General features: G+C 32.8%; 1 protein-coding gene across 3 annotated transcripts in view; it reads left to right on the top strand.

The window, feature by feature from the left end:
• LOC119656568 (UNC93-like protein) overlaps positions 1–13,263 on the top strand; it is a 149,549-nt gene extending 136,286 nt beyond the window's left edge. For 2 of the 3 annotated variants that reach the window (XM_038062954.1, XM_038062953.1), the window contains exons 3-9: positions 10,992–11,123; positions 11,249–11,445; positions 11,506–11,714; positions 11,809–12,022; positions 12,086–12,519; positions 12,608–12,804; positions 12,870–12,998. In XM_038062954.1, the coding sequence (XP_037918882.1) occupies positions 10,992–11,123; positions 11,249–11,445; positions 11,506–11,714; positions 11,809–12,022; positions 12,086–12,519; positions 12,608–12,804; positions 12,870–12,998 (1,512 nt within the window). Of the gene's footprint in view, positions 1–10,991; positions 11,124–11,248; positions 11,446–11,505; positions 11,715–11,808; positions 12,023–12,085; positions 12,520–12,607; positions 12,805–12,869 lie in introns of all 3 variants that reach the window. The other variant, XM_038062951.1, reaches the window with a different exon arrangement.
• Positions 13,264–13,792: the final 529 nt, after the last annotated feature.

Raw genomic sequence — 13,792 nt, 5'->3', positions numbered from 1 at the left:
TCCTTTGCGGCGACAAATAGAACTCCTTTGAATCACCATTTGGAAGTGCAATCAATGTTTTTCTCTACATAATTGTTTTTCTTCTACATAATTGTAACTAGTGAAACACATGAAAAAAATCGACTTAAAGTATTTACTAACAAGAAATATCTTCATCAATTATTAAAGTCGTGTGTACTTTAGTAGATAAACAACTGAGGAAGTTACAGTTAAATTTTCATGTCAAGTTCTACTGTTCGTCGATTTCGAGAATATGATTTCAAGAAAAAGTCGCTTGAAGCTTAAAAACGCTACCACTTTTCGAGATCATAATAATATAGTTCATAAAATTTTTTTTAACTTCACTCTGCTATCCTAGCACCATACAATTGCGCTTCCATAACCATATTTTGCTCTTTTCTGGTTGCTGAAATTCCATATTTAAAAGTGAGTGTTTAGCGGCTTTCTTCTTAGGAATTATTCCCAAAAATTAATTTTTTAAATATTTCTATTTTTTATAGAGGAAGGTTATTAAATAGGGCTAGGGCTGTTTTAGCGTATCTTGAAGCCAATAAAACAAATAGAGAAAAAAATCCAAACAGATATAACTCCTTAAGAAACTAACTGAAGTTTTGCATACATCTTAATAAACAAGGGGCTAAAACAAGGTCGATCGTAACTTCAGATTAACACAAAATGACGTAGACTTAGACTAATAAAGAAAAAAAATCTTTTAAGAAATATATTTAACTCTTTATTCTTCCAACGTTTCACCAAGTAACCTCAATATCCTGAAAACAGATTACAATAATATTTTCATCCTGGAATTAAAAAATACGAATTTTTTGCTTTTTACTTTACTAAAAATTTATTCTTTCGGCAAATATGTATGTTTCAGCGACTTTTTTTGTCTTTCTTAATGTTGGAATTGCTGTTGAATCGAGGAAACTCCGCAAAACACTGTAAGAAAAAAGATAGAATATTTCTCAGAAAACAACCCACCGAGAAAGAAGGTTTTAGTTGACCTCATCTTGTGTAAACTTCAAAATTTTCTATGAACTATCTCTTTAAAAAAATGTCCACAGGCATCCTATTCTATCGGCATTTCTATCTTTATTCTCCAGTGAAACATCATATTTCAAGTAAAGTTTTTGAAGTGTTCTCATAATTTTTTAAAACCATGAAATTTGTTATTAATAAAATTTAATATAGCTCAAAACGAAAAGAAACAATCTTTTATAACAGCCTATTAAAGATATTAAAAAGAAATCGAGGTAACTCATGACTATTTTGCATATTTTCCCACTTATTAGTTTATATTTAAATTTCCACTCCCATTGCTCCATTCAAACTACCAGCTATAGTCGTGTGACTTACTTAAAAGTGTCTCCTATTATTTACTATTCTGTTACATCTGAAACAATCCACACCATTGTCCATTAATATTCGAGCTAATTTCAACTAGAAAATAAAACCCTCAATCAACCGCCTACCAAATCTAATTGTATGCCTCAAACTATCATTACTATCTTCAAAATGAACTATAAATTAGAACGATCTTGCAATCTACCAACTCGTATCTTAATATACACAGTATCATTGTATCAATAAAATTATTACAACAATACCTTTTTCACACACAACTACGAACACAAAGCCATTTTCCCACAAAAAAAAATTGCAAGATGATATTCACACCATCGAAATCGGTGACGCTTGACAACCTTTCATTTATTATCATCTATTTCAAACATTCAAAATTAACCTTTAGCTCTGACTTTAAATTTTATATTCACATTTACTTTGATGACGATAAGCTTAGCTCCAGGGTATGTATGTAATATTTCGTCATATCTCGAACACATTCGAATATCATTTTTTATCTCAATTGTTTTCTACGAATTTTAGGCTCACACCCAATCTGAATGATATATTTTAATGCATAATTTTCTAAATGATCCGTATAATTTATAAAATTCAAATCTTACGCTAATATAGCAATATCAAATGCTAATTTCCAATGTTGCCTTTCAGCAGATACCCCTGATCTTAAATACCTATTTTTTATGAACCTACCTATGGCGGGTTGATAAATTGATTCAAAATATCTTCAAGTCATTTGACGACGATTGTGAAGAAGGAATATAATCACAAAAAAAACATCCAAGCAGTCGTCAGACGACCCTGCCAGAAAAAAGGCATAACAAGTAGACTATCTACTACGTAAATCCGCTTTCCAACAATGCGGATACGAAAATATCTGAATACGATTTGGTTTTTATAGTACATAAATTTAAGCATATTGGATGTGCTGTACAATTAATACATGTATATATTCCTTTGTATATTTGGTTGGATGGGATGAAGCTCCATCAACATAAATGCATATGTATGAAGGTGTCAATACATGCAAAAGCAGGAGCGCAAAATTTAGATGAATTCTTCGAACGTCTATCATTCACTTGACATCATTCCACCTGCACGATTTCAATACCACTATTTACAAGATAATATAATAACGTTGGAGCGTAACCTGTTCCATGACTTCCAAGCCGTGATGCAAAGACGTCGCTCTCGAATTAACCAACGTCTGCAACAAAAGGCAGTAACGAACCACGCTAAATGATGATTGGTATAATATAATTTTACACCAAAAGCTTGGTTGGGATTAACCACACTCTGCGGCAGCCCATCATAATCTATTTTTTTATATCATGAACCTGCTCCGATGAATAGGCAATTAATTAAATACATTAATCAAGTAAATAATTTGGTGTCAACACAGAGAAAAACCATTGCTTGAAACCTCATTTCGTCCCAATTTTTTTTCCACTTACACCCAATTCAGGGAAATGTTCTCCCAGATAGTTCCGTATGTTAAAAAAAATTCCATAACTTTTTTGTATATATAAATATGGATATATGGATGTAGCAGAATTGTCCAACAAAACATGCTTGGCTTGCCAAACTGGCTACCTCAAAAACCCCGATAGATTGTTCAACTTCATCGTAAGTGTGCGAATGAATTGGTTTAAGCCGGTTTTTACTGGAATGCCAGATGATTATCGAAGATAAGAAGGCGCCATCCAGCTATCTTAGTTGGTTAAGCTTATGCATGTTCGCACTAGACTAGGTATTTAGTACTCCTTTAAGGTTTCACAAATAGAGGCTGGTAACCTTTGATGGATGTAAACAAACTATTGGATGACGAAGTCAAAGAGGCGAAATATTTCCTTCTTTTTACGATGTTGTTATATATCAACATTATGATATAATCATATATCAATATGTGTTTATTCATTTTATATATATGTAAATTAACAAGCTTTATTCACATATAAATGAAAAGGCAATCCAGAATTGTTTTAATATATTTGTGCCTGATTTGATGAGTCACTTCAAACCAGTCAAATAGCTTAGATATGGGAAAACACTATTACATGCTCTGGTTTATGCGTCAGTTTCATAATACTCCTTAAGTTTCAGTTTATCATAATTGATGTACAGTTCAATGGCGATACCTTGTAGTTTATTATCATAATATCTACATTTTTTATTATTTGTTTTTATCATTTCAGTTTCGCACTTTTAACTTTTTGTTTTGCTTCATTGGCTATAGTTTTACTACTTTTGTGTTTGAGTATAAGAAAACAAAGTTGCTTCCTTTTAAAACAATTATTTTATTTTGATATCCAAAAAAAAATAGCAACGGCTAAGGACTTTCATTCTCGGAAACCAAAATATAAGAAACTTCAGACAAACGAATGAAAATCTTTCTTTACTTATGGTCAAATTATTGAAATACCCCAAAAAATCTTATCTTATAGATTCCCTCTAATGTTTTAGTTGGTATTTTCGAAAAAAAAAACATTATTGTTTGCTTATTGGTATAAATACAGTTTCTTATAGTTTTGGTAAACGTTACTAAAAGTCTTTGCAATTTAGATGTATATAAGTATACTTAAAAAGAACAAAATTCAAAAAGGCTACCCCTGCTTATATTTAAAGATTTCGAACCAGAAAACGACAGGTTTTCCTTCAATAGAATCATCTAACTTATCATCGTAGAATATCTTCGCTCTTAGAGCTTCTTCATTTATTCATTTCAGATTTGGAATAACTTCATCATTGCCTTCTAGCGTAGACTTTTCAGCTGATTTCAAAAATTTGGATAATTTAACGACCTTACTTCCAATATTATTATTTATTATAATTTAATGACCTTACTTCCAATATTTTAGCAAATCAAGTGCCCAAAACCTTCCGTGGAAAGGCATCCATCAAAAAAGAATTTCATAGGATGTTTTACTGTGGGTTAGAGGAATCGTTCACTTTCCTTAGACCATACATACTCCACCTTAGTTAATAGCCAAGCAGACAGCCCATCTTCGAAAATAACTTTGATCCAATGGTGGCTGATATTTTCTTGGGCATGCTGAAATTCTTTTCGAATTAGCGTTTTTAAGAATAAAGGTTTTTTTATTTTCAAAAGTAACTTGACGGTCAATTTCCTCTGCCATTTTTTCCCCCTATGCTTCTCTATTACCGGCCCATATGCTGGCAAAAGCTTTTATCACCCCACCCGCACCCAAATAATTCGATCGTTTCGGTCTAACGTATATCCAACCTCTTTACAAAAGCATTCGCAGAATTTCCCCGAAATAGAGATTTTACTGACGTAAGGGGATAATAGGTGGCCCACATTTCAGAGCATGATACATAAAGATACGTCAACAGTAAATAGCCCAGCGCTGAAACTCTCTTAACAACAGTAAAAAGTCCATAGGTCTCTTGACCTATTATATCTCCCATATGATGCAGCCCTGGGCAAGTAACGAGATTACACATTTTGACCAACTGACTATTACTCCTACCCGGACGGAACTATTCGGCTGCACTTTTGAGGGATTAGGAGCTTCGAGAAATATTTGTATATAGAAAGGTATTAATCTTAATAATAAAAACAAAATAAGTAATACATTATGTTTCAAGATTTCCATAAAACTATTTTACTTTCAAACAAATTCCAAAGATAAGTGAAAAACGTCCTAATGAATAATTTTCTACCAATTTTGAAAGAAACCTATACCAAAGATCCTAAGTCGGTGATCCTATTTTTAACTCATTTGCGCAAGTGAACCTAAGCACAAAATATTTTTCAAAGTGAACCAGTCACATATATGAGTATAGTTAGGTAGACGACCAACAATCAACCAACATATCTGCTTATAAAAATATATGCAACATCACCATGTGAACCTTACAGCATCTAGTTAGTTAGTATAGTTGGACTCCAAGTCCCAGAGATTTCCTCATCATACGCTGAACTGGAGCCACAACATATAACCATACTCATATACGCATTTCTTTTAACCAACTTATAGTGGTAATTTTCATCTGGTCAACGATATATCGTTGTTTTTTCCTCTCCATCTCCTTTACCTGTTTCTATGTTTCTCGATAAAAACATATGGTCTGGTTTATCTTAAAGGCATTTCAAGTTACTATCAATGTTAAAAATAGTCTCATTCCATCTATAACCATTATCCATTATATTGCATGACCATGCCATCTCGTTATGTACACACATCCACTTGTATGTACCAATCGCAGTAGCCTTCCTTGCACAAGTGATAGAGGTTTTATTTTTCGAGAGTGTCTATTTATATCTGAGTTCGCTATTTGCTTAGCTATTACCTTCATGTACTGGACAACAAGACTTTCAGAAAAAAACTGTTTTCTTAAAATAGAAATTGCAGTTTTCTTCAGAATTATGCACGCATGTAGTACGTGAAAGAGTGGAAGATGGTGAATTTATAATGGTTGTTAACTCAATTAAATTACAATTAGAGATAGCAGAAGGTAGAGTTGGTTATATTCAGGGTGCGGTTTATTGCTTTTAAGACTGGAAACCAGAATTTAATTATATTTACAATTGTTTTTATGGACAGTAAGATAATATCAGGAAATATCCAGGAGCTTTTTATCAGGATGAATTAGGATATTATATTTATTGACGGCAATTAATAGCATTTTTACAGTCTCACTGACTAAACAATTTTTTATTATAAAATAAAACCAATTAAAAGCTCGGAAAAATCCAAACTTCTTTATTAAAATTATAACCGCATCTACATACAATGGTTAACTACTGAAAAATTGCTTGAGTAAATTTCCAACCTGAGATAAAATTCTCTAAAATTCCATTAGGGACCGGTCCGGTTTTTATAATGGTTCTCAAGAATTTGTTTGTGACATACTATATATTAGATGGATGTTCCATTAGGAAAGCTAATTAAAAACTCATAAAGTAACCAAGCATAGAGGGGTACATTATACAGGCAATTGAATGTGAAATTAATCTTTTTTTTGCTATAAGAATTAACTTTCCTCGAGTATTGGAACCCTAAATGTAGTCATTTTATATCTTGAAATGTGATTTAATTCGTCTAAATACTTGACTATAATATGTTATGATTTCAAGAAGTTTTTTCTTCAAAGGCAATCAATCAATTTGTACCAACTCTGCAAACTCATTTTATTGACAAAGCATGTTATCATATCATTCCAATCCAAATATTTAAACATATATTAATAAATTCATCATGAGATTCAACTATTTCTTTTCCAAATACTTTGATCTTTTTGATGATGGGTTATGGGAATAGTACCATAACGAAATAGCATGTATATTTCAATTATAAAAATAAACATTAAAAATTTCTCATCTACGCATTCGATTCACTGCACTGCGAAGAATTCACACTTAATCTACATAAAATTAATTGATATCATGTGCCGACAGTGGAAACATTAATTACCCACCCAATCTGGAAATCTTTGGATATTGTTCTGAAATATAATCATAATAATAATTAGTCATGAAAAGTTGACAATAATAAAATGAAATTTAATTGTTACCAGTTCGGCGCGCTTATATCTAAATAAATTCATGCTGAAATTTGTTTATGTTTAGTTGAAATTTTTCTATTAAATTATAAAAACCTAATAAGGGGTGATGAAATTCGGCACGTAGCATATTTTTCTGTTAATAGATGAATAACTTGAGGTTTGTCACGTTGTTCAGAAAGATCATGTAATACTGCAATTTTATCAAACAATCTTATATAAATTTGGGATTCTATTTGGTGATTTGAACGTGTTTAAATGTGATTTATGCAAATTGTTGATTTCTTCAAATAAATGTCTCTAAAATATGTCCTTTATTTATTAGTTACGTTTAGAGATGCTAAGTTCTAGTCACGAAATTACTGTCGTTTGCTGGAAAATATTTTATTTATATACGAAATTTATGTATTTTGTTTATATTTATACGTTGCTAATCCTGTGGTTACAAAGCACGTAAATTGAGATTTTTTCAAACAGAACTGAAGATAACAGTCTTCAAGTACCATACCTTTCAACACCTCTTCTTAATTGAGCACCTCATTCTTCGAATTCTTCGACGCCAACGTTGGATCCGGTCCAATCGTTTTGCTAATTTCTTTTTGTGAAAAATCAATCAAATCACATTTCTCTCTCGCTCATTACATGACCCAGGGCCTGCCTCTTACTGCTCCTGCAGTGTGGTTTTATATCACCCCGGTCATTCCTCCGACGTACCACAGAGATCCATTGCTCTTACTTACTTTAGGCTGATGACCTCGTACTCTGTTGGCCTGCAACTTTCCCAATAAACCATGTATCTCTACAGTCTATGCTAGACACAGGTTCACTGGTACTCTGTTGATATGTAAGTTAAATTCCAGTATTTCTTGATATACTTGATATAATTCTCTCCCACTCTATTTTTCCACTCCCTTGACGGGCCTTCCCTTATCATACCTAATCTCTACTGACTTATAACCTATCACACGACTAGCACGAGTAACGCAAATATTTTTGAAATGCTCTTCGCAGAGCTAGAACTTTATTTCCACTCCCTGTTTCAGGGCTAGTCGGTACTATAACGTATTACAGATCAGTCCCTTTGACCCATCCTCTAAGTCCTACACTAACTAACTGTGAAGCCGCACTTTATAATAAATTCTATGATTTCATATAGCTACATATAAAAATATATGCCATTGCAACCTTGATCTCTTAACACCAGGATGCTTCAAGTACAACAACTTTAGTTTGGGTGGATTTCAAGATAATATATTCAAAAAATTCAAAAACATTAAGGAAGGATGACTAGTCTTTACTACTTCTTCTTCACAGCGCTGTAGCCTTGCCTCTCCTCAATATTTGCTCCCAGTTGTCTTGATCCGTCGTTTTTCTTCACTAAGTCCGACTCCTTTGTTGTTATGTCAAGCCAATATGAATATCGTCAGCGGATGCCACTATCTGGTTGAACTTATATCCATCAGGAGTCAACAAGGAGCTCCCTGACTATCATACTTGAGCTATCGTGCCCGTCATCATCGACTTTATGAGTGGAAAGTTTCGCTGCAATGTCAAATTTTAGCGCTATTTTTTACACGGCTGAGCGATTAATGCCTCATTCACCAGCTTGGAGCAGCACAGAGATGCCTTTACCGCCCAGCTAAACGGCGCTGTATTTGATTTCAGCTTTTTAATGGCAATATTCACCTCTTCTATGGACAGAGCATCAATCTCAGGTATGGAATGTTTACCTACCAAAAGATAATTTCCTCGCTACTACTGATGAATTGGGAGGATACAGAAATTTCAAGAAGTAGGACGCCCATTCTTCGCTACACAATCTGATTTTCTGTTCAGCCGTCATTCGATGGTAATACGATGTTTCGTATGGTTATTAACATCAATTTCTTTGATGCTGTGTCTTGCTATCGATTTCTTATCAGAGAAAACTCTGGCCCGGGCCAAACGGAATCACCCCTTTTCCATACCCTCTTCTTGGGCCTATTATTATGTTTATTATTTTCAACAATACCACAACACTTACCTACAACCAAAATACATCAAGCAGCTTGGAAAACGACCAACTAAGCTGAATACTCCCCTTTTGTCTGCCTACTCCCCTTTGTGTGCCTTTGTTGTCCCAATCAAAATATGAACTTAAAACGGATAAAATATGAAGGGAATATGATGCAATAACTAATATAAATATATCATTATTCAGGCAAGTTCGCACTTATATTAATTTATTCAATAATAACAGTAACCTATAATTCGGGACTGTAAACCAGTATTCAATTAAAACTAAACTACCAGAATGTGACCAAAATACGATGACTTCATAACTTATTCCAACATGATATTAAAAATTCATGCTTCATATTAAATTAGTACAAAAACTAACACATAATTTACTCATTACCAGCAACTATTTACACGTGTTCGCATTCATTAGAAACATAAGGGAATATAAGGTTATACACCCATATATGCGTACGTGATCGAAAAATTGGTACTTGAGTTTTATACATATTTATACATTAAATAACTCTATTTATTTCTTCTTTCCTCACTACGAACTAGAAACGAATTTCGAGGTTGTATCAATTTTTTTCCGAATATCGAATAACGTGTTTGTTTTTGATACTATACCAGTTGATATTCATATTGAAAACAAGAATAAAAAAGAAAACAAAATGAATTTAATTGCGTTAACCGAATAATATCACTAAGAAAAAAGTAAGAATTTTATTTAAATGCTAATTCATTATTCCCTGAGTATAATAAAACGATTTATAACATGAGAAAGCATTTGCTGTTACGAGAACAACAACAACAATAAAATAGTTTATTACCTTATCTTCGTACCTAAGCTTAAAAACATTGATATTATTGCAATATAAAGTCACACCAAAGGTAACATTCATTAAAGACTGCTTCTACTTTTATGTTTCATTGAGTTTGTTACTCACTTGAAGTTCAAACTTTTTTCGACTGGTTTTCACTGGTTCCGCATTCTGAACAAGCTTATAAAAGTATATTAGGGAGTCCAATTAAAAATTCTATCATCAGCGATGTAATATGTTTAAAAAAAAGATATCTTCTATGATATCTCAATTTGTTTACCACTAGAATTATTCTGCAAAAGTGAAACCAGTCAATAACAATATTTTAACATGTTACGAATAGCATACAAGTCAAGACGATTTCTCGATCTTCTCGAAATTGTGTTAACTGATTTGAAATGGTTGTCACGAAACCATGTATCACGTGCAAATTTCAATACTCGCTTATTTAAATTGCGCGTTAAACTATTATACTGGCAAATATACAGCAAAGTTTATGATCATCATGTGGAACATTTTACAAACGTTCAAAGATAATACAAAGGAAACCATAAATTATTTTTTTTTTCATGTCACATTGGCTGCACTTTGGGATTTGTGAAGATTTATTTAATTCTTATAATTTTATTTGCAAAATTAGGTCGAACTATTATCGATTTGAATGGTACTTACCAATTCAAATAATACTTCGTATATTCCTTTGAAAATGAAAATGATTTTCAGCCTGTATTCAATATTTATAATATTCTATTGTAAAATAGTTTCCATGCCTCATTTGTTCGTGTTTTCGCAATTGCTGATTTATCGCTAATAAATTAGTGTGAGTGTAAATCAGTAACGGTGAAATTTTAATTTCATATTAGAAATAGTTTTCACGGTAGACTTGAACATTATGTGTTACTTATCAAATTTATATATAGAATTGGAGTAGTTTCTCTCTAAGTTTACCTTTAAATTTTGACGATCTCTACGGAATGAATAGTTCTGTTTAACATTCCTCAACTAAATGGTACAATACAAATAAAATGTGTGACACAACTATTCAACTCAATCCGGTAAGGAATGTGATAATATTGTTCGAAAATCCACATTGAGGACTTCATATTACTTTGTGACATATAGTTGAGGACACAGTGATATTGCATTTAAAACACACATAAAAATGAATATTTGCACGTAATTACAAGGAATGTTGAAAGATATGCGTATATACAGAATAGTTTCATTTAATTTTTAGTCATATAAAATTTTATTTCTAATAAATTATTTTTTTAATTACAGCCCCCAAAGAGCACAGAGGATACAGTCTCAATTCGAGAAAAAGTCAAACTATCACGGAACGAAAAATGGAGAATCCTAAAGAATATTATGATAATCTCATTCGCATTTATGGTACAATTCACAGCTTTCCAGGTAAATATCAAATATTGTCCAATAGATATTAAATTTAATTTAGAATCTATCTAGTAAAGCCAATTCTTTTCTTGATCACACTTTCCCCTCATTTTTTTCTAATATTTCTTTATTTTTTTCAACAGGGTACAGCTAATCTACAATCTTCAATTAATGCTGAAGATGGATTGGGAACAATATCACTTAGTGCAATTTATGCTTCATTAGTTTTATCTTGTATCTTCCTTCCTACATTAATTATTCGACGATTGACTGTGAAATGGACATTAGTACTTAGTATGTTATGTTATGCTCCATACATTGGATTCCAGTTATTCCCAAAGTAAGTAGTGCAATGTGCTGAGTTTTTGACTTGATCTACAATATTAATTTCATATTGCAGATTCTTTACATTAGTACCTGCTGGTATTCTAGTCGGTTTAGGTGCTGCTCCTATGTGGGCATCAAAGGCCACGTATTTAACACAAGTGGGTCAAGTCTATGCCAAAATCACAGAACAAGCTGTTGATGCTATTATTGTCCGATTCTTTGGATTCTTCTTCTTAGCATGGCAAACAGCCGAATTGTGGGGAAATTTGATCTCAAGTTTGGGTAAGTTTTCAATTATATCCAGAAGTCCATGATCCTTAACAGCTTTTATCCTACCTTGAACGTCATACTCATCAATCATCATTTCCCTCTACAGTAATCTCAAGTGGTGATGAAGGTGGTGATAACTCAACAGTCAATGAAGCCAGTTTGGCAAGCTGCGGCGCCAATTTCTGTGCAGTCGGTGCAGGAGGACATGGCAATCTTGGACGACCACCATATTCCGAAATTTTCGAAATCACAATCATTTACTTGGCTTGTATTTTTGCTGCTGTGCTCATCATTGCCATGCTGTTGGATCCCCTATCAAGGTTTGTTCAATTTTAACAGTCTTCAAAAGTATACAAATTCATAACAACTTCTTCCCTCCCCAGGTATGGTGAAAAGCGAAAGGGTTCTCAATCAGCTCAAGAGCTTTCTGGAATGGAATTGCTTATGGCTACATTCAAACAAATGAAGAAACCAAATCAGCAACTCCTCATTCCTATTACCATATGGATTGGTATGGAGCAAGCGTTCATTGGTGCCGATTTCACGCAGGCATATGTAGGATGTGCACTTGGTGTTCATCATATTGGTTTTGTAATGATCTGTTTTGGAGTTGTAAATGCTATCTGCTCCATTCTGTTTGGTTCTGTCATGAAGTACATTGGCAGGATTCCCATTTTGGCTCTCGGAGCTATTGTCCATGGCGCCATTGTTATTGTTATGTTATTCTGGATGCCCTCACCAAAAAGCCCACTAATCTTCTTCGCCATGTCCGGACTCTGGGGTGTTGGCGATGCTGTATGGCAAACACAAATTAACGGTAAGTGATGACTCCTATTTTCCTGTCAATGAAATGAAAAGACTCCATCAAGAACGATCCACTATTATAAATCCCGTTCCGCTTGCAGGTCTGTATGGTTTGCTTTTCCGCCGGAACAAAGAAGCCGCCTTCTCCAACTACCGTCTCTGGGAGTCAGCCGGTTTTGTTATTGCTTATGCTTATGCAACAACACTTTGTGCCCGAATGAAGTTGTACATCCTCATCTGTATTCTCAGTCTTGGTGTTCTAGGATACATCATTGTTGAAATCAGATACAGAGCTAAGGTATGTCTCAAATACATGCCTTCCAATCACAATTATCTAATAAAATCTCTTTATTATCTCTACAGCAACGACGACTCAAAGCCTTGGAAGAAGATCCCAAGAAACAAATTGAAGAACAAGCCAGAAACGTTGTTGAAGAAACCGACGACGAAAAGGATGACTTGGAAGAAGATATTGTTGTTACACACCTCTAAAAGTCACATTCTCCAACCTACATCATTATTAATATTCTATTTCGAATATAAATTTAGGCAAAGAGCAATCTTAGCATCTTAAGACAAATCAAACGCGCACTCAGACGAGATATTAGAAAGAGAGAGATTAGAAAGATACAAAAAAAAACAAAACCAGAATCAAAATATTTAAATATACAAATAAAAATGGAAAAAGGAAATTAGGGAATAATGAACATACCAACAATAAGAAAAAAACATCAAATTGTGCCTTAAAAACAACAATTGAAACCACTGCTACTTTACATAGCGGTAGTTTTCAATATTGTTTTGATATTGAACCTAAACAAGTTCAAACAATTTGAAATCTACTGGATAATAGTCTCGAAAGAACTTACTACTACACAAGTACTTCCTATTATTTATGATGTATGTAATGTTATTCTATTTTTTGCTCAGTATTATATTTTATAAAATATAAGTAAACGCGCACCTCATTTCGATGTCGAATGCAGAAAAAGCATAATTCTATGATAATAATTATTATTGATTTAGTTTATTGTAGTTAATTAGAAATGATGATAATAATATTTTATTTGATTATCAAAATGATTGTCCTTTTTAGGTAGTGATAATTGAATTCAATAGCTCGAGTTATTGATGTACATTTGACTTTTTTTTTGTTCTGTATAATTATTTGATTGTATAATTTAGAATCTTAAGTAGATTGTGTTATAAATATATTTTAAAAATATGATTACGAAAACAAGCGTTTTTCACTGATTCTCCAATTCTTAACTTCAATTGCGCGTATT

Source organism: Hermetia illucens, chromosome 5, assembly GCF_905115235.1.
Source record: "Hermetia illucens chromosome 5, iHerIll2.2.curated.20191125, whole genome shotgun sequence".
NCBI classification, from domain to species: domain Eukaryota; kingdom Metazoa; phylum Arthropoda; class Insecta; order Diptera; family Stratiomyidae; genus Hermetia; species Hermetia illucens.
This window is presented reverse-complemented; position numbering and strand designations above follow the sequence as displayed.